Genomic DNA, 21,183 nt, shown 5'->3' on the forward strand with positions numbered 1-21,183 from the left:
AATCGAGGTCTTTCGGGCCACATTGCATGTATTGATCTTGGTTTAGAGCCGTCGGGTTGAGCATGGAGTTGTATACTAGCTTTTATATTTGTCCTTGATCGTTTGCCTGTTTGCCCTGTGGGCCTTTGGAGCGTTCTGTTGCATGCGCGCAGTCTTCATTTACATTAGATAAGTAATCATTATTTACACCATCGACATACATACAGCCACACGATCTAGTCAATATAATGCGCCAATCGTACCCGATTCTATCTCAAAACGTAGGCGCAACCGCCGGCTCCATCGGTCGATCCGCCATCGCCTTCCGACTATCCTGCTGCATACCGAGGATCTCCCACGCCCGCCCCATCATCCCATGCCCCAGGCCCTGCGGAAAGCCTCCAAACACCGAGTTCCGGGCGACATGGCCGTGCGCGCGGCCGCCACGTGCAAGCCGTTCCCTCCGCGCTGCAGCCAGTCGGTCCTGCTCGCGCTCCTGGCGGACAATGTCGTCGCGCCATTCGGCCCAGCGTTCGAAGTCCTCGCGCTGCTGGAGCACCTGGTACCGCAGCTTGGTCTTGGCGGGGCGCCAGGCGGCGCGGTTCTCGGCGGCGGTGGATTTGAGATCGCAGACGTGCGAGTCCTTGGTGAGCTTGAGGAGGTGGGCGAAGACGTCCCTGCTCTCGGAGGCGGTTTGCTGGAGCTTGTCGTGCGGCGTGGTGGCGCCGGCGGCGCCGGCGGGCGTCCGGGTGAGCGGGACGTCCAGCCAGGAGTGCAGGTCGGCGGAGCGTTGCACGGAGTAGGGGTCAAGCATGTTGGCGCGGCGGGCCTCCTCGCGGAGGAAGCGCACGGCGGCCTGGAGGCTTTCGACCTCGGCGCGGAGGGCCTCGTTCTCGCGCATGGTGGCGAGCGAGACGCCCTGGTCGATGACGAGGCCGCCGTCGGCGGTGGTGGCGACGCCGGTGGTGCCGGAGGCGCGTTTGACGCGGTCGAGGCGGGCCTTGAAGTCCTCCCGCTCAGCCTCGAGGGCGTGCAGGTCTTTGCGCTGGGTGTCGATAAGGGCCTCCAGCTCGGCCTGCTTGGACTGCATCTGCTCGAGCTGGGCCTCCAGTTCCTTGACCTGGGCGGCTTTCTTGCTGGCCTCGCGCATGCGGCTCTCGACCAGCTCGACTTTGAGGGCTTGCTCCTCGATGGTCTCGTCTTTGACGCCAAGGGCGGTGGAGGCTTCGGCGAGCTCGTTCTTGAGTCGGCGGATCTCCTCTTCGGCGTCGGGAGAGTTGGCCTTGTTGGACTTGAGTTCGGCGGCGCGCGCGATCCACGGGTGTGGGCGACGCTCGAACTCCGAGGTGATGGAGAGGTCGGAGGAGAGCGAGTCGAGCTCCTCGATGTTGCCGCCGATGCTGCGCAGGCGGTTGGAAATGAAGGTCACCGTGTCGTTGGTTTCGCTGGCAGGCTCGGAGGGCGAGGCGTACAGCGTCGAGATCTGAGACATGTGCTTCAGCACCTCTGGGAGGGTGAGCGATTCCGTGCGGCTCTCGTCGATCGCAAGGAGAAGCACGTTCTCGCCCAGGTTGCGGGTAAGCTCGGCGAGTTCTTTGGCTGCCTCCTCGGTGACCTTGAAGGGGCCAGACGCGTCGTGCGACAGAGCGAGGGATCGGGACCGCAGCTCCTCGATGGATCGGGATATCTTGCCCATCGCTACTTTGAGCCCGCGGGCTTGAGATACCAATCCGTCCATTTTGTTGAATAAGTAAGTCGCTTCCTCGTCTCCCTCTTCGGGAACGGGGATTTTAGACTGCAGCAATGACTTCAGTCGAGATATTGACGAGGCAGAATGGTCAATGTAAGACTGGGTCAGCATTGACCGCATGCAAAGCTCGTCTGCAAAGGTCTCGAGCGAGGATGGGAGGTGGGTCTCTGCGAGGTGCGAAAGCAGGGCGATGGATCGTTGCAGCTCCACGGCGCATTTCTTCATGTTCACTTCGTTCTTCTTCAGTCCTTCGATCCAGAAGTTTAGCGTGCGTTCCACGGGCTCCATCTCAAAGAGGGTCGCCTGGATACCGCCAAACTCCTCTGCGGAGCAGCTGGTAATGTAGTTGATAAACCGGTCACAGAGAGACGCAATCCACGACAGTTTCTCGAACACCTCGTATGCGGTAAAGGTCTCTTCGGGCGAGGGGGTAGTCTGCTCGGAGACCATCTCACGGATGGAATTGTTCATCAATGAAGCCTTGAAGCTGACGCGTTTGAAACGGAGCAACGCTAGGACCGAGTTGCGCTCTCCCTCAAAGTATTCTGGGAGATAGAGCTTGAGGATAGACAGGTGCTGCGTAGCTTCCTCCGCATCCATGTGGGCGAGCTCAATATCGATGGTCTTGGTTTGCGCTTTTGCGACGGACGCCTGCAGCTTCAGGTTCAGGTCCATCATGGCTCGCGAGCGGGTCGTGAGATCTGTAGCCTCGGCTTCGGAGATCTGCTGAGAGGCGCGCATATCCTCCAGATCCGCTTGTAGAGTAGAGACCAGCTCACGAAAGCGGACCAAGGTGTACTCCAGATCCTCGATGACCTCATCCTGTTGAGAAATCTTTCGGCATTGGTCGTTGAACAGACTTTCCCGGTAGTCGATCTCTTCCTGCAGCTGCTTCTCCGTTTCGATGTGGTTGTATTCGAGCTCGTCATTAATCTCCTTCAGGGCTTCCAAGTCTTCAATGGCCGCCTTGAGCTCGTTGATTTCCTCCTGGTAGCGCATGTTCTTGTCTGCCAGTTCCTCGATCATTTCTTCAGCACCCAGAGCGGTTTCGAGCTGTTGCTTGAGATCCTCGACATTGTTCTCCGAGACGAGCAACTTTTCCTTGGTGGATTCATACTGAGACCTAATTGCAGCATAGTCCTCCAGGTCCTGCTGCAACTCTTTGATTTGGTCCTTCAGCTCGTTTTCCTGCTGCTGAGTCATGTCACGAAGTCGGATCAGCGCTTCTCGGAGACGCTCGTTCGTTTTCTCCATTTGGAGCCATCCCTGGCTAGACTTCTCCTCGGGACTCATGACATGAGATAGCTCTTCGTTCTCGTCCCGCAAGACTTCGACTTCCAATTGAAGTTCTTCAACCTTCATTCTGAGAGCCTCACATTCGTGCTTGAAAGCGTCAGCTGTCTCTTCGGCCATTTCCCGGTCGAGGGTCGCCATTTCCATGAGGGATTCGTGCTCCGCCTGGAGGCGCTCGATTTCCTCCGCGCGCGACTCATATTCTTTCAGCTTCTTCCGCAGCTCACCGATCTCCATCTGTTGTGGCTGATACTTGGCCTGCAACTTCTGGATGATTCCCTCGAACTTGTCGCGTTCGGCTTGGAGTTTCTCCAGGTTCTTGATCTTATCCCGGTCCTCCGCTCGCTTCTTTTCCATCACCCTCATCTTCGTCTTCAGCTCGTCGATTTCCCGTGTGAGAGCACTACTACTCTGGGCCTGTCGTTGCGTAGAAGCTTGTGGCGCAGCGCGGACACCGCTCGTCCGTGGAGCTGGCTTAGGTGCCTTTGGTAGCTCCTCGCTATCTCCGGGGGGTTCATCCTCCACATCTGGAACCTCGCCGTCGTCGTCTGCTGACGGCGGGCTGGCGACGCTCTCCTGCTCTTCTGACGCTTTGTTGGGGGCTGTGGGGCGGAGAACGGGACGCTTGGCGGTTGATGGGGGCCCTTGGAGGGACTGTCTGCTTGTCCGGGTAGTAGGTCCAGATATAGACGGTCGAGAGGTCCGAGAGGTGGCCGGAGGGGCTGGAGGGCCCATGGAGGATTTCGCGCCAAGGGACGGTCGAGCTTTAGGCGTTACGCCAGACGTGCGTGAGGTACCACTGATTGACGAACGAGATGACGGTGTGGACAATTGTTTCGTCGGGGACTTTGTAGGAGACTATATCAGGGGTGTATCAGCAAGGCGCACGTATACGAAGATGAAGGAAGACGACGGCGCAACGCACTTTCACCGACAGTCGTGACGCAGGAGCTTTCGGCGCGGACGTCGGACTCGCCGACGTAGCGCTATTCCTTTTGGCAGTCGTAGAGGTCAGGGTCGGCGGCTTTTTGGTGATTCCACTTTGGGCCCGGGTTCGGCCTCCTGGAGCGACGTTCTCGCGAGATGCCGGTTTGGGCTGTTCAATGATCGCGGCGATGGCACTTGGACGCACGAACATGCCAAAGCCCGGATCGCATTCAAAGTATCTCTCGCCCTGAACGGAACCATCGTTTTTGCCCGTGGGTTCGGTCAATTCGATCCCGACCCAGTCACCGGCCGCGAAATGCGTGGTCCCAACGAACCGGACGGTGGCCTGCCGTCCGTCGGTCAGAGTGACCACATGGCCGGAAGAGAGATCAGCCATGATCGGGCATCTACCTTCAAAGCCCTGTGCGCACAGTGGGTGTGGTGAGGGTGAGGTGGTGAGCTGGGGATGTTGTTGATGTTGACCAATTCGATATGTTGATACGGGGTTGGCGGAGCCTCAGGACGCGATCCCGCGCGGGATGGTGCCTTGCAGCCTGAGGCACCAGGATTATTGGATCTACTCCGTACAGAGGAAGTCTGTGGGACAGTGATGTTATAGGGATTACTATCGTGTACATTGATAAAGTTTGCTTATAAGAGCCTGAGCACATGCAACGAGGACTTCTGCGTATCTAAGAAGCAACTATTTTAGGGTATCTTCACATAACATGTCCTTCATCATGACGTCTCCCGCAAGAATGAACTATATACACGAAATCTATGCTGGCCTATAAGACAACAAATAAACAAATAGGCCGACCTGTATTTTGTGTAGAAATCTCATATACTCATAGTACCCGTCACAACGCTAGCAGAAATCTAACAGAGCAATCTATATGGCAAAAGCACGACGACGGTCAATTTTGGCTCTTAAAAAGATGCGGGAAGACGGTTCTCAGCTCCTTGAGATTCCGTATCATGTACTGCGATGCCGGGGTCGGTGGTAGAGGGGTACAAGGCTCGACGAGGTGGACAGTGGTCCAGCCACGCTCCGCAGCATGCTTGCAGTTAAGGTGGGAGTCATCTAAACAACACTTAGTCATGGATTGTTCAAAAAACACATGAATGGTTCCTGCACTTACCCACAAAATAACACGTTTCTGTGCTCGGAGCCCTGGCCTCCTTCTCGGCCTTCTCATACATGGCCTGGGTAGGCTTACAGATGAGGGGTAGCTTGGAGTAGTCGCAGTAGGTGATGCCTTCGAAGAGATCGTCGATTTGCAACAGCTTGACAACTCTCGTGGCATGGGTGATATATGCGTTCGTCAAGAGCCACAACCTCACTTTGTTCGTGTCGATGTCCTCGAGCAACTGGCGCAACTCGGGGTCCGGCTTCAGGATGCGGTCTAGGGGCAAGGCATCGTCGACTTTGCGATTGAATTCGAGGGGGTCAATCTTGTGGTGGCGAGTGAGACCTTCAATGGCAAGACCGTATTCTTTATAGTATTTCATGTGAAGCATGTGGGCGTCGTCTTTGTCCAGCGAGAGATGGTCCATGAAGAACTTGTCTGCGACGGGAGAAGGCTCTCGTTAGTATAGGATTCCGGAGCGTGCGATGCGAGATGTACTTACGGATCAGTTTCTGCATCTCATCGTGGATATTGCACTCTGAGAGATGGGTCAGCATTGGGGTTGTATCGCAATCGGGGGACTTAAGCTGGGCTAACCTTTGGAGTAGAGCTGCGTATGGCCACTGTTAGTCGTTGCAAATACAAGTTCAATGATCGCGAGGCGACATCACTTACACAGTTATCAATATCGAAGAAGAACACTGGCCTTGAGTCCGGCGCGGACGAGGCAGTGGTAGTACCGTTCGAAGTAGACATGGTTCTCCGGGGACCAGATATGCGGGGCTTGGGGTTAGAATCAGGGAGATAAGAGGAGGGAAGGAAATGCGCAAGAGGTGAGGATCGAGGAAGAGAGGAATTAGACTGGCTAAAAGCAAAAAGTCTGCCACAGGAACTCCGCGCAAAGGATCGCAAGCAGGATGAAAGTGGGAGGTGAATCATCGCGAACCAGTCAGTAGTGTCCGTTGACTAAGAGTCCCTCCCTCTGTAAGACCATACAGTCTTAGTACTTTCTCCCGCTAGGCCCTCCGCCCGCGCCTTTCCGCAGGGAGTTAGCGCCGCCGCAGAGCTTCCCGTGCTTTTCCCCGTCTCTTTTCTTCCTCCTCTCACATACACGACGTTCTGCACTTCCCGGTTTCCCTCCCAGCGATCGCGTCACCACCGCCACATCCTCCTTCCTGCAAACCCTGAAGTGGTCCACGGTCAACTCTGAGAGTTACCTCTGACCAAGGTGATGCTTCAATCGGTTTAATCGCTCATCGCTGTGGAGATAGGAAAAGAACACTTCGTCGCAACAACTGGCAAAGTTGTTGGTTGATAAAAATAATTTTTCTGCCGAGGAGCTCCTAGATCATGGCAGCAACCCAACTGTCTACAACCAATATGCCTGTACAACCTACAAGTGAGGAAGTACGGGAATATGAGAAAATTCTGAAAATAAGTGACGATATTTTCTCTGGAGCTCACCCTAGATTGAAGGTACCCCAGCAATTTGTGCGCAAACCAGCATCCCGAAATCCCCCTTCCGCACCCCAGGTAAAATCCTCCGGAGGCGTGTCCGGGTCCTCACCAGCCAATCTTCCCCCGTCGGTGTCGTCTCCGAACCGGGTCGCGACCTCGCAGAATGCACAGGCGAACCATGCCGCCGTGAGCGCCAACGCAGCGGCGCGTATCGTTCCCAAGCCCACCTCAGAGATAGACCCGATCTTCCTGACGAAGTCGGATGATCTAGTCCGGGCAGAACTACAGTTACATCGACAGCGAGTGGAAAGGGCATTGCGCGAACAACTGGAGCAGAAGAGGCAGGAGTCGAAACAGAAGGCCTGGGTGCAGGACACGAAGCCAGACTTCGATGTTTCCGAGGTGTTGAATAAGGCTTTTGAGATGGTCAAACCATCTCCCTCTGTGGATGGTCCCGGGGCAGGAGAACCTAGCGACTCGTTCGATGACAACTCGTTCTATTCTAGTAGAGCTCCTGACTCTCCGCAGCATGGCGACTCTCAACAGCAGCAGCCGTCCCCGGCGCCTCCCTCTACTCGGGGCGGGTTGGCGACGGCGGCCGCCCAAGAGAACTTTTCAGATGAGTTGCAACGGCTGGAAGCCCTCAACCGCACTGAATCGGATCAGGAATTGCAGAATACTTACCCCGTTGCAGACCAGCGATTGCCCTATCCTCCGCGGCGGTCACGTCATGTGGAGCCAGATCATGAAGCCAGTGATTATTATGAGCCTGCGCCCCCTTCAGATGCTCTGGAAGAGCCCGAGTATTCCCCTCCTGCTCCGGGTGTGCCCCCAATGGCGAGAGTTGATGGATCCGCCGGACACAAACGACGACCGGTGGAAGGTCGAGCCCCCGATCGTCCCCGTTATGTCCGCCGATCGGTATCGGCTGGGGACGATGTAAGAATCGTTCGGAATCATATAACATCGCCGGCAGCGCCTCAGCCCTCTAGAGTCTCTCCCTTGGCTGTTACTAAAGTTCCCTCAGTCCGTCAGCCTCGAGAGATTCGTTCGGAATATGAGTCGGAACGCCAGGGTAGTCCGGATACAGCTCCCCAGCAGCTGATGCCTCGGAAGCGTAGGAGGGTGCATGACGAGAGAGATCGAGCCCACCCTGCCTCATACAGAATGCAAGGTACTGGTCTTGATGAGCCCTATATCAAAGAGGAACCAGTTTCACCTCCACCTTTTGCAGACGATCCGCAGACATCCCGCAGCCGTCAGCCTCAAGAGCGGCCAATCTACATTGACATCGCATCCCCACGCTATACCCCTGTGGTGGAGCGGAGAGAGCCGCCGGTCAGGTCGTACGACCTAGATCCCTACGAGTACCCGGTGGAGACCGGAATACCACGCACTGTCTCTCGACTTAGCGTCCGACGCCCAGCCCGCGATGACCAAGACTTGCGGAGGGTCGCAAGCCTCCATCAAGCTCGTCAGTCCGAATATCCGCGGGAACTCATCGAACAGACCAGCCCCCACTCCGTACGAGCCGGATCTTACGCGTACGTGGAGCGGCCACCGCAAGAGAGAGTTCGGTACTACGAAGAGCTCCCGCCCCCTCCTGCAACCAGACGCTATATACCTGCCGGCGAATCACCGCCATCACCCCGATACAGAAAAGCATACTATGATGAAGCTCCCAGTCGGATGATGGCTCCTCCACCGCGAAGGATTGTGGTTGACGATCAGGGCAATGAATACTATGAAGCCGTGCCTGCGCCGCGGATACAGATGATGCCTCCTCCAACCGGGCGGGTCCCGGTGCCCCGGACGGAGGTGTACGACGATCCCGGGCCGATACGTCATGCAAGTGTACGGGCTGCATCAGTACTCGAGGACCCTTACGGCACGCGACATGTCGTGCAGGAAGTTCCCCCGCAGACCTATCGGCGGGTCACTGACTACGCTCGGCCGATCCCGAGCGAACGGCGATCTTATGCCGCATCTGTGGCAGAGCCGTTTCCGCGTAGCAGCAGCGTGCAGGTTGCCGGCTACCCTGCACGACAACCCACCTATGTGGAAGAAGCGGAGTATCCGCGGGAACGTCTTGTGCGGATGCCGAGCACGCGGCCTCCCGACGAGGCGCCCTATCCTCATCTTGTGCGAGTACCCAGCGTGCGGCCTGCCGACGATGCGAACTATCCCCGGGAGCATGTTGTGCGGATGCCAAGCACCCGGCCTCCGGACGAAGCCTATCCCCATCTGGTGCGAATGCCCAGTGCTCGACCACAGACGGCCCGATACGAGGAGCCACGCGAGGTGGTCCAGCGAGTGGAGAGCGTGCGGCCTGGAGGTCACGAGGTGGGCGTCTATATGGAGGACGATCCGCGGCGACCTCGAGAATACATTGAACGGCCGGTATATGTCGCAGCGCGGCCGTTGCCAAGAGAAGAACATTATTATGACCCCGGCGAAGCTGAGCGGATGGTGCTGGATGATGGAGTCCGCCGAGTCTCGCAACGCTATTAAGACAGGTGTGGTAGCAGCTACACGGTGTCTATCTTGTTTGAATTCCCTCGTTTGATCAATCCAATTCTTTGTATCTACACGGTTCATACATAGAGCTTTGGTAATACTGCTATCTTTGATAGTTTTCACAGGGCAGATAGTGTTGTCTCGCATCAGAAATACCACTACAGTTTAGAAAACGGTGTCAATGACATGATGTATTCCAAAACACAATGGCTTTTCATCCTTTGCGAGTGGTGAGTAAGGGGTGGGAGGGGATGTGCATTCCAACGTAGGTAAGGTAGGTTGGCGGGATCAGTGTAGAGATGGGTCTTTTTGAGCAATAAGGGTTTGTTAAATAGGATTGGTTTCTTTTGGATCGGTCATGAGATTCTGTGAGCAGGTACCTGTCTTGCACATGAACAAGATTGTATGCTGGGAAGTGGTTGTAGAAGAATGTCAGATCTTTTGGAGATAGATGATTTTTAAGTATAGGTGAGGCGGTGGAGGGGGCGGTCGGCAATGGCCGGCAGTATTCGATCATGTGTTGTTTCTTTGGTGTTTGACTGCAGGTGCCTTGGACACTGTACGGAGTACATGTGTTATGGTCTGATCTAGTTAGTCAGTAGTGTTATAATGATGTTTTTTAGGTGGGATAGAAGGTCCGAAATGCGCTGTTTGTCAATTTTGTACAAATGTGGCAGCTTCAGAGATACGAGATATATATTTTCTGCCTGCTGGGAAGAGATGGGAGGACACGCGGCTATGTTATAGGTAAATATCTGCCTTAAGATCATTACTAATTATTCAATTAATGTTGAATTGAATATCTAGGTAGTTACTGCGTAACTACTCCGTATGTTTATTATTACCTTCCAAAACAACAAACCTAGCTGCTGATACGCAAGACCAGTCAGGTGAGCATAGAACCCGGATGCCTTGGAGAGGGCCGGATGGGTGACCCACCCGGGGACTCGAACAAGATGACGTTGGTGAATGCGCTCCGGCCGTAAGGTACGGAATCGGTATGATTACATACTTTACCTGGCTGTGGAGAGATCTTCATGAGCCATCGCCGTCGATGATTTCATCCCTGCCAGTCGATCACGATTCCATCGTGATTAGACAGTTGGACACTGCAAGGATGGAGAGGGGAGCAACAAGAACTGCCGATCTGCGATGGCCCTTATCTGACCTGGGCTCCCTCAGTTTTACTCTGGATACACTGCTCTGGGTTGAATCAGGGTCATGACTGCTGGCAGGAAGTCTAAATGCAACTTGCAGAGTGCTAAATGGCTGTTGTTGGGGTCTCCCCAGAGTCAATTATCTCACCACGAGAAAGTCGATAGCAACCCGTGGGTCGACACAATGGCGTTGAAAGAGGGAGGGGGGATAACCGAGGCGGAGAAAAAACGATGATACAGAGGTGACGCAAGGCCGGAATGTCCCAGCCAGGATGAAACAAGACTAGGGCCGTTGTCTCCGCGTTGACGAATCGAATGATGGGCACGCTCGGGAGACTTTCGCACCGACCTTACTCTAGATTTTACTCGGGGAAGAGGAAACGTCCTCCCGTTTCCTGGGCAAGTCGGCGAGTCACTAAGGTAGTTACTAGGTGGTCCGGTATGCGGAGTGGATCCAGATGGATGCATGCACGCCCTTGGGATGAGTTTATTAACAGTAGTTATGTAGGTATGTGGGTGGTGATGATGATGATTCCGATCGAGGGAGCCCCGTCCGTACGGAGCACACGGTCCATCGCACGGGTCTCGGAGGGTAAACAGCGAGGAGTGAAGGTTGTTTCCTTCAGCTTCCGAGCTGAGGCCGATTACCCGGGAGTACCTAGGTTAGTACCTAGTTAGGTACCAGGTATGTATCTATAGTAGGTGGTATCCTTAGGTATGGAGGGTGGATGGGGATCTCTCCCGACTGGTGGAGCACAGACGATTCTATCAGGTACTTTTGCACCCGCATGGTCGGGAGATATACCAGCGACGACCTGTAGGAGGATAGTTGTGTATGGAGTACGGTATGGACGAGTATGGTAGGCACGTGACGGAAGATACTCGCTTGGAGACCCCAAACAGGAAAGGCGGGTGGGCCGTGCAGAACGAACGCAATCGAGTCGGTCAGAAAAGCTCAGGTGGTGAGACCATCGAGAGAGAGCTCAGAGTCGGCGAGAGAAATTGGGATGGATGAAATGCGGTTTAAATACAGATTAATTAGTGTGAAATCAGAGACAGATAGCTATCCCAATCTATACCCATGATTTGATTCGACCCTTCGGCTCTACAGCAGCTGGAAATGCCATGGCCCGGGTGTTTGGTGGCTCTCGAACGAGGTTCTAGACACTGGGCTGAGTCGAAGACGAAATAGGAGTCAATAATAATCCTCACTAGATTATCATGATAGAACCGCGACTAGGTCAAAGAAGATAGAAGCAATATGTATATCCATGTAGGTAGTCCAATATCCACACTGGATATAGAGCTGGTCGAGTCTTAGTAACGCATTCAGCCCAACTGTTGCGAATCCGACCACTCTGGACCCTTCCAATAACCCTCTCGTCTTTCTTCCTCGTCTTTCTTACAGCTTCAACTTTCTTCCTCCCCTCTCTTTTTCCTTTTCTCTTCATTTCTTCTTCTCTTCTTCTTCTCATCCTCCCCTTTTCCTCTCTCCTTTTTTTACTTCTTCCTTTTTACCTTCTTCTCTTCCTCTTCCTCTTCCCTTCCCTTCCTCGGCTGGGGACGATTTCTGGGGATCCGTTGTCCATTCCTCGAATTGATTCAGTTTCCCTCTCTCCCCATTCCGGCTTGTTCCCGCCCAAAAAACGCCCTTGTTCTCCCGCACCGCCTTCGCGCCCATTCCTCTTGCTCCTCCATCCCTGTCGAGAACGGCGAACCTCCTCCACACCCTACGATCCTCTTTCCTTCCCTCCCTCCCTCTCCCTCCCTCCCTCTCTCTCTCTCTCGCTCGCTCGCGTCCTCTGCCTCCTCCCCTTCCTCTCGACTCCCTCCTCTTCTCTTCCTCGCCCTCTCTTCCCTCCCTCCCCGCTAGCCGCCATTCTCCTCTTCGCCCTCCCCTCCGTCTCTCTCCCCTCGACTGGGTTCAAGGGGTCAGAGATTCGTTGATCGATTCGTGTCATGCACAAGATCTCCAACTTCACGGGTCAGGCCCGTCATGGCTGGGAGCGAATGACACCCACCTTCGGTATGTCGAGGCCTCACACCGATATGGCCTCCCACTCGCTGCGTCGACCTCATGGAGCCCCGCCCATGACTCCTCCTACTGGCCTCGATCCCGTCGTCAACCTCTCCTTTAACGTGCCATTTTCCTCCACCCTGGCCGGTCCCGATGTCGACGATGTCCTTCACGCCAGTCCCGGCGCCCTCCAACGCTGGTCCTTTCCCGAAGGCACCCCCGAGGGTGCCCCCGTCCACAGCCTCCCCGTTCACGCCAGTAACGTGGACGCCCTGCGGAGATTATGTCGCCAAATCACCGAGAGCAGTAGTGGAAGGATCGAGGCCGTCGTCACCTCCTCCGAACCGAAGACCGTCCCGTCTCTTCAGCGACGCCCCCAGGGCTTGGTGACCAATGTCTGTATCACCGGTGAAGGAGACACCGTGCGGAAGATGCGGGCAAAGGTTCTCAACGAGACTCCTATCCTACTGGTGCGTTGTCCTGTCTTCCCCCTAGCCTCGTGGTCGCACCGCGTCGTTTGAACCCACAACCCCTCATCACCTCCACTGTGGACCTTTGGCTAACATGCCCGCCTTGACAGCGATGTGCGACCGTCGATGTGGATATTCATCTCATCATGGATGGCTCTACCAAGGGCATCCGGGCGAGTGTCTTGGAACACCTCGATACCCTGGCCGCTTACACCGGTACCGACATCTTCCTGTTGAGCCCGAAGCTTCGTGATACCGATAGTGCGGTCGTGTCTTCCTACGGGTATGCATCGGACAATGGGTTGGACCAACGCTTCCGGGTGTCCATCTACGGTGACATGGAGAGTGCCGAACATGCCAAGACCCGGGTGTTGATCATGATCGATCAAATTGTAAGTGATGGGAAAAATTTTCCCCCTCTCTTTGTACGGTTGGGACTGACGAGTGTCTAGCTCAAACGCCACGTGGATGCCATGAAGCTCGACCTAACCATGCACACCCTGGTGTGTGGCCGGACCCGCAAAAATATCAAACTCATTGAGGCCGCCACCGGAACTGCCATATACTTCCCCCCGCCGTTTCCTCGCATTTTCGGATATACTCCTCCGGGAGCCCACCGTCGGAGCGAAGATGAGGTCTACATCACCGGTGATACCCAGGAACAGATCGCTCGGGCCAAGCAGAAGTTGCGAGAATTGGTCATGGGAGTCAAAATCTACGTCAAGGATGTCATTGTCAACTCCAACAAGATCGATAATATCTTGCTTGACCGCCTGGACAAAGTACGCAAGGTCATGGAGATGAACGGCTCCTATGTTCTTTTCCCGCAGCTGGGAAGTCAGCGAGGTGTGGTCCGCATCCAGGGTGCAGAGGTTCTCCATGTCGAACGCACTGTCCGGGAGATCATGGCTTTGGTATGTACCGTCCCCCTCCCATCACACAAAACTTTCCTTGCTCACTGTATCCAGGCCGGTCAGTTCTACAGCGCCTCCTGGTGGCTCATCATGCCAGACCCCTCCCAGGGAGGCTTCCGGGCTCCTTCAGCGGCTGACGTCCGTACAATGCTTTCTGACATCTGTACGAACTCGGGCGCCGAAGTGAGCTTCGACAACCTGACCTTCACCATCAATGGGTCAGATGACTCGGTCAAGTCGGCCATGATGGTGATCAACCAGATCCCTTTCGTTCAACGGAGTCAGTACCAGATGCGTGTGAAGATCGAATTGGCGAATGAGCACAAGGAATTTGTCAGTGGCAAGAAGAACGGCAAAATCAACAAGATCATGGGACAGAGTAAGTGCTCGACACATCCTTTTACTACGAGGTCGCTAATCGCCAACAGGCAATGTTCAAATCATCTTTGACGGCTTCAACGAGTACAATTTCCACATCGATGTCTGTGGAAACCAGTACGAATCGACCAAGAACGGCTTGGATCTTGTCGAGCAGGAGATGCCCGCGTCGATCTCGTTCCATGTGCCTGACCAATACCACAAGCGCATCATCGGCATCGGTGGGCAGCACATCCAACGTATCATGAAGAAATACTCCGTCTTCGTCAAGTTCTCTAACGCCATGGACCGTGGCGGAATGGGCAAGGAGGACGATGATATCAAGGTCGACAATGTCATCTGTCGGACGCCAGCGAGGAATGCGCAAAGCCTGGACTTGGTCAAGCAGGAGATCATGGACATGGTCGAAAAGGTTGATGCAGAATACGTTTCTGAACGTGTCGTGATCAACCGGTTGTACCACCGTGAACTCCTCGCCCGCATGTCCGAGATTGACGAGCTCGAGAAGAAATGGAACTGCAAGATCGAGTTCCCCAGCACCGAGCTTGCGAGTGATGTCGTAACCATTTCCGGACCGGAGTACCAAGTGCCCCAGGCAGTTGATGCCTTGCTGGGAATGGTCCCAGAGAGTCACGAGCTGCTCTTCCAGAGCTCCGCCGAGTTGCGGGAGTTCTTCCAGTCGGCTGATTTCCGCAAGGACGTCTGCGCGAAACTGAAGGAGCAATATGAAGTTGACACCACCGTGGGATGTCAACACTGATCCCCCCACTTCCGAAGGGGGCTCGGTCTCGCCCACGCCCGCTCCCGAAGATCGTGTGGTGCTGGGTTACACCAGAAACAACGCTGGTGGACTCAAGGACGCCATCGACTTCCTGATCTCCCGCCTGGTGGCCCATGGATTGGACGCGACGACAGTCAAAGGGGCCATCCCACGCCCCAAGTCCGACTCTTTCGAAGAGTCCTTGCCGTTCTTCGACTCCAAGCTGTTGCAGCATGCGCCCGCTCCCATCGTGACCGACTCGCCGACCAGGCCCAATTTCTCCGATGAGACCAGTGAGCGCGGATCGATCTTCGAGAGGCTCCGCAAGCCCGGAAGCATCTCCTCGTTCTCCTCGTTCATCGGGCGCAAGAACCACTCTGCCTCTCCTGGCTCGTTCTTCAAACACGCCTCTAGCAATGCCTCCAAGGCATCTCTTGTTTCCATGGAGTCCCGGGACAGTGGCTATCGCAACCCATGGAATGATTCCGGTGTGAATCTACCCGAGGACGACGTGCCTGTCCTGGGGAGTTCCCACAGCCACAGCAGCAGCAATGGCTGGCCCGCGCGCTTCGATACCAAATTTCCATTCGGTACCGCGCCTGGGGACATGACACCCAAGCATGACCCCCGCGCTTCTTTTGATAGTGGTCGTCCTAGCACTTCCAATTCTACTTCTGGATACCCGGCCCCCATCGGGCCACCGCGTTAAACCAATGTCAATTTGCAGCAGTATACCCCAAGAGATATCCAATTTTGTTGTTGTCGTTGTTGAATTCGTTATCAGCGTCTGTGAGAATTTTTCGTTTTTTGATACCACTAGAGCAAGTGACCAACAATGTCGAGAGAAAACCGCCAAAAAAAGGGTGTCAACAGGCCGAGATGGGACGTGCAAGTCCTATTGATGAAGTTTTGATACCGCTTTGTTCTCGTGTTATGCGCTCTTGAGTTTTTATTTCGCAAAGAACGTGTTTGTTTTGCAGTTGTCTGGAGATGTACACAGGAAAGGAAAGGAAAGAAGATTTGTTTTATATGATATGGGAATCATCACAAGGGGACGGATTTTGTTTTCTGTTTCAAAAGATTCAGACATGATACCAAGCGAAATGATGGTGTATGATGGTGTTTCTGGTCCAATTGCTCTCACATGCTTGACTTCGTTGTTGTGCTGTGTGGTGGTGGTGGCTAGGGCCTGGCCCATTTCGGAGTTTCAGATGGGTTTCTCATCGGCTGCCTGTTTTGGTTCCCTTATATACCTCGAACACGATATCCCCGGTAGAGAAGAATGCAGGTATGTTTTGGCCTGTCCGTTTGTATTTAGGTGTCTAGTTTGCTATGCCACTTGCATGTTCATGCTACTTGGACTGAGCTACTGTCAGGATGATATTGTAATTGGGATGCCATTAGGGTAGTAGATAAGTAACTAATTCGAGGGTATCAAACACGCAGGAGATTATGTGCGGACGATGAATCCACGTCTGTGACGAGCGTAACGAATGGCGACAGACAGTGCAAAAACCAATATCAACGATCAACGGCGTAATCGTGATCACGTAGACACAAAAATAACGGCCATCCAGCAAAATAACTGAACACAAGCAAGTGAATTCTAGAAGGCCACGCCCACCGCCGAATGACGATAGTTTCCGTAGTGGCTGAGCGCCAGGTCTTCATATTCGTGGTGTTTCTGCGGCTGACCTTCGTAGATAGTCGGGTAGGTGCGCTCGTCCGACGGGTGTGCTGACGACGGCAGCGGACGTGAGAAGGATACAGAAGGGGTGAGTTCCAGCTCTTTGGCCAGTGCAGAGGATCCCGGGGCGAAGGACGAAGACGTCGATGTGCGGACGGGAGGTCCGGCGACGGTCGTCGCCGCGGTCATGCTGGTTTGCGAGGAGACCGCGGTGGAGCCGCTGAGCGTGCGCGAGCGAACTCGGAACGGGTTCACCAGGTGTGCTGCCTGCGGTGGTTTCCAGGAACTCAGAGCGAAGGGCTTTGGGCTCGTCTGGAAGAGCCACTGCGTTACGCGACCGGCTCGCGGGGGTGTGCGCTGCAGGGTGCTCTCGGAGGAAGTTGTCGTTGGGGGACGAGTGTCTAGAGGAGTTGTGGGAGGATGATGGCTTTGAGGCGGGATTGGTTGGTCGTCTGTTGGGATGGGCCTGTCCGGCAGGTGCGGAGTGTGGGGGACTCTGCTGCTTGTCGTAGTGGTGGTAGCTGTGGCTGGGCGTTGTTGGTTGACGGCGATGTCAGCACCGCCAGCTCCAGGGAAGTCCAGCCTGGAAGGGAGCGGAGAAATGACGCTTGCAGTCAGACCTGTAACTGCGGACGAGCGAAGGGAGAAGTGCGGGATGAGAGGGCTGGCTATAGGAATGGATTGCCTGTCCAGGAGCTGTTCCAACGTGGCCAGGGACGACCTCCGGGAGCCTGAGCCGACGGGCTTGCGAGGCAGCTGAAATGACGATGACGGGTGGTGAGACCCGGGTCGCGAGAAGCGGAGAGGGTTGACATCAGCTGGCGAGGAGAGAGCGCGTGGAGGTCGGTTGAGTCCTAGAATGCCCTGGCGTTGGCGCTCGTCGTTCAATTGAATGTCGTCGAAGATGTGTAGTAGATCGGGTAAGGGGTTCTTGGGGGTGTTGAAGCTCAGCTCCAGTGGCCGGAAGGCACTGTCGTCAGGTTGCAATGAGAACGTAGGGACTCTTCGAAAGTCGGACGGTGCACTGATTCGCAAAGGCGCCGGAGCAGCCGACTTCCTTCTGAAGGCCACGCTCGCTCGGTTGGATGCGCGCGAGGCGAGGCTTCTGCTGCCTTCTGCCACCCACCACGGGATTGACGACGCCCGACGAGGCGGGGGACCGGGACTGGGTAGATCATCATACACAACCAGCCTCATGGGAGGAACCAGATGAGGCTGTGTGTGACATATTTGCATGTCTCGTTCAGCTCCTGTGGGTGGTGAGCACATGTAAGACCCATGTCTATGTATGTATGTATGTATGTATGCATGACATACCCCTCTGCTTTATAGACTGCTGATGATGGAAGCTTTCATCATCGTCCCTTGAAGCTGGGCAGAACAAGCAGGATGAGATCCAGCCCGTAACGAGGGATCCTGCTTGTTCAAAGGCCCGAATCATCGCTACCAGCGCTTTATGGTCGAGGCTCCATCCTCCAGGGAGGTGACCAGAGAAACGATTGTAGGAAAAGGCGAAGCGCGACGCAACTCAAAGAAGAGGGGAGGTATTCGATCAGCACACTAAGAGAGAAAAAGAAAAAAAGGAATCTACGGCATCACGGCCTGTGACCGCCGGGAAGGACAGTGAAATGATATATACCAATCATTCAGCACTTCGCCAACCTCATTCAGGGCCGATGTGACAAAGACTGCATGGGGTGTTGCGAGTCTTCCCCTCTCGACCAGCGTGTCCAGCTGTCGATCACTGTGGCAGCAGGAGGAGGTGCATATCACACCGTGCTGGGCGCGTAATGGCGCCCCGCCATTTGCCGGAACGCAATACGTTCGGGCGACTGGACAAAGAACTCCGTCCTGAATTCGAGGCTCAAATTGCGATCCGGTCTCTTATCCTCCAACCACTGTCCAGGGATCCTTCACCGTCGGGCTCGGTGTTTATAACAGTCGGACCTCCACCCTGGGTGTATATCTCATACACCGTGCAGGTTATGAATTGAACAATGGCCATCGATGGAGAGCCATTACAGGAGAAAAATACAATTGTTATTTCGCACAGATGCTGATGGCCACGCTATCGGCCCCAGACATTCTCTTCTTCTATGTCCCCGTACGACCACGTTCGTGTCGGGGTAGTATGCTCGCTAACTGCGTCGGTCTTGTCTGTTTCACTAGTCGCCTGCGTTTCCTGCTCCAGAGGACGTGTTTCATGGGGTGGCTCGCTAAATAGGTGTTCCGAAGGCCTCCTGAATTGATGTTAACGTCTCAGTCTCACTAAGGACGGCGGCAGCAGTGAAATGCAACTTACTTGAACACTCGCGGCTCGGGTTGTGTGGCGGCCGACCCGAAGGCCCTTTCTGCCTGAGCTCGTTCCTCCTCTTCCGCCTGATGATCCTCCACCACAACGTCGACTAACTGACTGCGGTCAGATGTCCGTGAGAGCGATGAGCTGGCCTCTCGTGGACCAGGGCTGGCAGTTTCCCCTGGTCGATCCCGGGAAGTGCTAGATGGGGCACGGCCGTTCCCACGCGCATTCTCACTGCGCGACCCGCGAGATTTCCTATGTTTACGAGATTTCTTCACAATTTCCGGTTGTTCAGTGGGATTTTGATAGCTCGACGGGGCTCCAAACCGCTGATCTCGCGCCACCTCGTTGGCCGTGATCACTGGGTACTAATAAGAGTGTCAGCTACCAAATCTCTGTAGAAAATGACCTCAGCTCACTCACATTCCAGTCGCCAAATTCCAACGCTCGTGCTTGGGTAAACAACCACTCGTCTTCTGCATCCAGGGTGGTGTCGCTCATGTCCGTAGGAGAGCGGAACCGGTCCAACGTGCTACTCCGTCGGTCACGGGAGCGCGATTCACTGCCTGCTAGTAATGGTGTACGGCTGTTGATCTCGCCCGGTTTGGGTATCCAATATTTCGCCTTTCCACCACGTTCATACCGCATGCCATGCATGACCCGTCGCACCCGAGATTCCGACTCTTCATGCGCAATAATATGGTCATTCGAGTCAAAGAGCCGATATTCATAGTTTTCACCGCGCAACGTCATCTTCGTGTCTTCAATGAGGTCCCTGATTCCAAAAGCGTCGCGGAGAGCATATTTCACCGGGAGCCGAGCGGCTGAGATGGTCGGATCGGCATAGTCATGCCACGAGAAGGCATACCAATGGGTGATGGCAAAGATAGGCATCTCGAAACAGATCAAGCTGTCTTGTATAGCGGCCGCGAGATTGTCGGGGGTGTAACCAGCAACCCCGTTGGACAAAGCTCCCAGCCACTGGAGGATAGAGAGAAAGAAACCTTGCCAATAGGAGGCAAAGATAATGAGTTTGACACAGAGAAACTTGGGCACCGGGCGAAACGGCGCCAAGTCGTTATGGAGACAAACCCAAAACATCGCCAGTGAGTAGAGACTGACGGTCACGCTGATATTATAAATGATCCCCGTCCAGAGGTATCCAGAGTTCAGCCCCAGATATCCTTCCTGATAGGTATCAGTGGCTTTCATTATAATGGAAGCGGCGGCGAGTACGGGTTTGAGCCACGTGTATTGGAGAATTCCTCGCTTTACCGCGAGAAAGGTTTGGGGATCGGAGATGTCGACCTTGGGTAGACAATGATTCAGGGGCCAGGCATGTTGTACAGGAGGACGACCGTGGGTCATGATGATCAAAGCTCGCTCGCCTCCGAGGAAGTTGATGAGTAACTGGAAAAAGGTGTAGATCGTGAAAGCCTAGGCCAGATTAACCTCCGGGAACAGCATCTCTCGCAACACTTACCTCGTAAATATCACGTATGGGATCCAGCCAAAGAGATGCTTTCAATGATACAATACTTGTCCAAGAGGCGGCCGCGTATATGGGAACCCTAGTACAATTTAGCCCGAGGCGTCGTGTATGGGCGGACGATGGGCACTGACATGAGAAGTATGCGAACGACATAGCGTTGCAGTAATGGCTTGCGGTAGTTTTTGCTGCAAGACACAAGTCAGTATGAGGACGAGGAACCGGAGACACGCGAGAGATATACGTCTGAAGCCATATGGACCTATCGACCGGAAATACATGTTAGCAACTGTATCGTTTACCGGAGGGGGAGGGGAGCATCGAGACGGAATGTGAGCTTACAAGAGAGACAACAGCGAGGCCACCAGCGCCGACACGCCTGATACAATTACCACGGCGCGCGCCAGACTATGGCCCGTACCTCCAGAAGATGAAGATGATGCGATCCTCATTGTCGGTGAGACTTGCGGTTCTTGACCGCGTTAGTACTCAGGGTTTGAGATCAACCACGGTTAAAGCATTCCGTAAATCAACGAGAACAGCTGAAGGAAAGGGGCATGATCCTGTGTTGGGTATTCCAGCAGTCGGAGTAAGAGAACACGATGATCGTTCTTCTATCGGCAAGGAAAAAATGGCATGGTTGAACGGTTAAGTCGAGGAAGCCTGAAAATTGATGGGATGATCACCAAGTGTGAGTAGTAGTAAGGTAGTGCAACTGCTCCGCCGCCTGCATGCGACGCATCATCATCATCGGAGCTCCTTGTCCCCCTTACCTCATCCGGTTTAGTTCCGGCGGGCCCGTGACAATCCACATGTTCTTCACTTCCAACCAATGTTTCTCCGCCTTTCCCCATCATTCATGACCATGGCTTAATCTCGAGTTCGGCTGGACATCGCGCGTGTACGGAGTAGGATGAATCCTTCAACTCTCACATTGCTCTCCGATCCATCCTTCTAT

At 54.6% G+C, this 21,183-nt stretch overlaps 6 protein-coding genes across 6 annotated transcripts; 2 read left to right on the forward strand and 4 right to left on the reverse strand.

Annotated features, from left to right (window-relative positions):
- Window positions 1-253: 253 nt before the first annotated feature.
- Window positions 254-4,346, reverse strand: ATEG_01320 (putative dynactin; the record flags this gene model as incomplete). Its single annotated transcript, XM_001208685.1, has 2 exons — window positions 254-3,880; window positions 3,948-4,346. The coding sequence occupies 2 exons, from the start codon at window positions 4,344-4,346 to the stop codon at window positions 254-256; spliced, it is 4,026 nt and encodes a 1,341-aa protein (XP_001208685.1).
- A 520-nt stretch (window positions 4,347-4,866) lies between these two features.
- ATEG_01321 (putative pyrimidine 5'-nucleotidase) lies at window positions 4,867-5,835 on the reverse strand (the record flags this gene model as incomplete). The annotated part of the gene is made up of 4 exons (XM_001208686.1): window positions 4,867-5,033; window positions 5,092-5,517; window positions 5,582-5,615; window positions 5,755-5,835. The coding sequence occupies 4 exons, from the start codon at window positions 5,833-5,835 to the stop codon at window positions 4,867-4,869; spliced, it is 708 nt and encodes a 235-aa protein (XP_001208686.1).
- Window positions 5,836-6,459: 624 nt separating this feature from the next.
- Window positions 6,460-9,288, forward strand: ATEG_01322 (uncharacterized protein; the record flags this gene model as incomplete). Its single annotated transcript, XM_001208687.1, has 3 exons — window positions 6,460-8,880; window positions 8,951-9,072; window positions 9,171-9,288. 3 exons carry the CDS (start codon window positions 6,460-6,462, stop codon window positions 9,286-9,288), a joined length of 2,661 nt encoding a protein of 886 aa, XP_001208687.1.
- A 2,882-nt stretch (window positions 9,289-12,170) lies between these two features.
- On the forward strand, window positions 12,171-15,459 carry ATEG_01323 (KH domain protein; the record flags this gene model as incomplete). The annotated part of the gene is made up of 6 exons (XM_001208688.1): window positions 12,171-12,698; window positions 12,809-13,090; window positions 13,151-13,612; window positions 13,667-13,991; window positions 14,041-14,690; window positions 14,722-15,459. 6 exons carry the CDS (start codon window positions 12,171-12,173, stop codon window positions 15,457-15,459), a joined length of 2,985 nt encoding a protein of 994 aa, XP_001208688.1.
- An 897-nt stretch (window positions 15,460-16,356) lies between these two features.
- ATEG_01324 (uncharacterized protein) lies at window positions 16,357-17,717 on the reverse strand (the record flags this gene model as incomplete). The annotated part of the gene is made up of 2 exons (XM_001208689.1): window positions 16,357-17,602; window positions 17,644-17,717. The coding sequence occupies 2 exons, from the start codon at window positions 17,715-17,717 to the stop codon at window positions 16,357-16,359; spliced, it is 1,320 nt and encodes a 439-aa protein (XP_001208689.1).
- A 788-nt stretch (window positions 17,718-18,505) lies between these two features.
- ATEG_01325 (OSTA/TMEM184 family protein) lies at window positions 18,506-20,677 on the reverse strand (the record flags this gene model as incomplete). Its single annotated transcript, XM_001208690.1, has 6 exons — window positions 18,506-18,653; window positions 18,740-19,104; window positions 19,160-20,146; window positions 20,220-20,307; window positions 20,360-20,413; window positions 20,568-20,677. The coding sequence occupies 6 exons, from the start codon at window positions 20,675-20,677 to the stop codon at window positions 18,506-18,508; spliced, it is 1,752 nt and encodes a 583-aa protein (XP_001208690.1).
- Between the last annotated feature and the right edge of the window lie 506 nt (window positions 20,678-21,183).

This window comes from Aspergillus terreus, genomic scaffold (genome assembly GCF_000149615.1).
Source record: "Aspergillus terreus NIH2624 scaffold_2 genomic scaffold, whole genome shotgun sequence".
In the NCBI taxonomy this organism is placed as follows: Eukaryota; Fungi; Ascomycota; class Eurotiomycetes; order Eurotiales; family Aspergillaceae; genus Aspergillus; species Aspergillus terreus.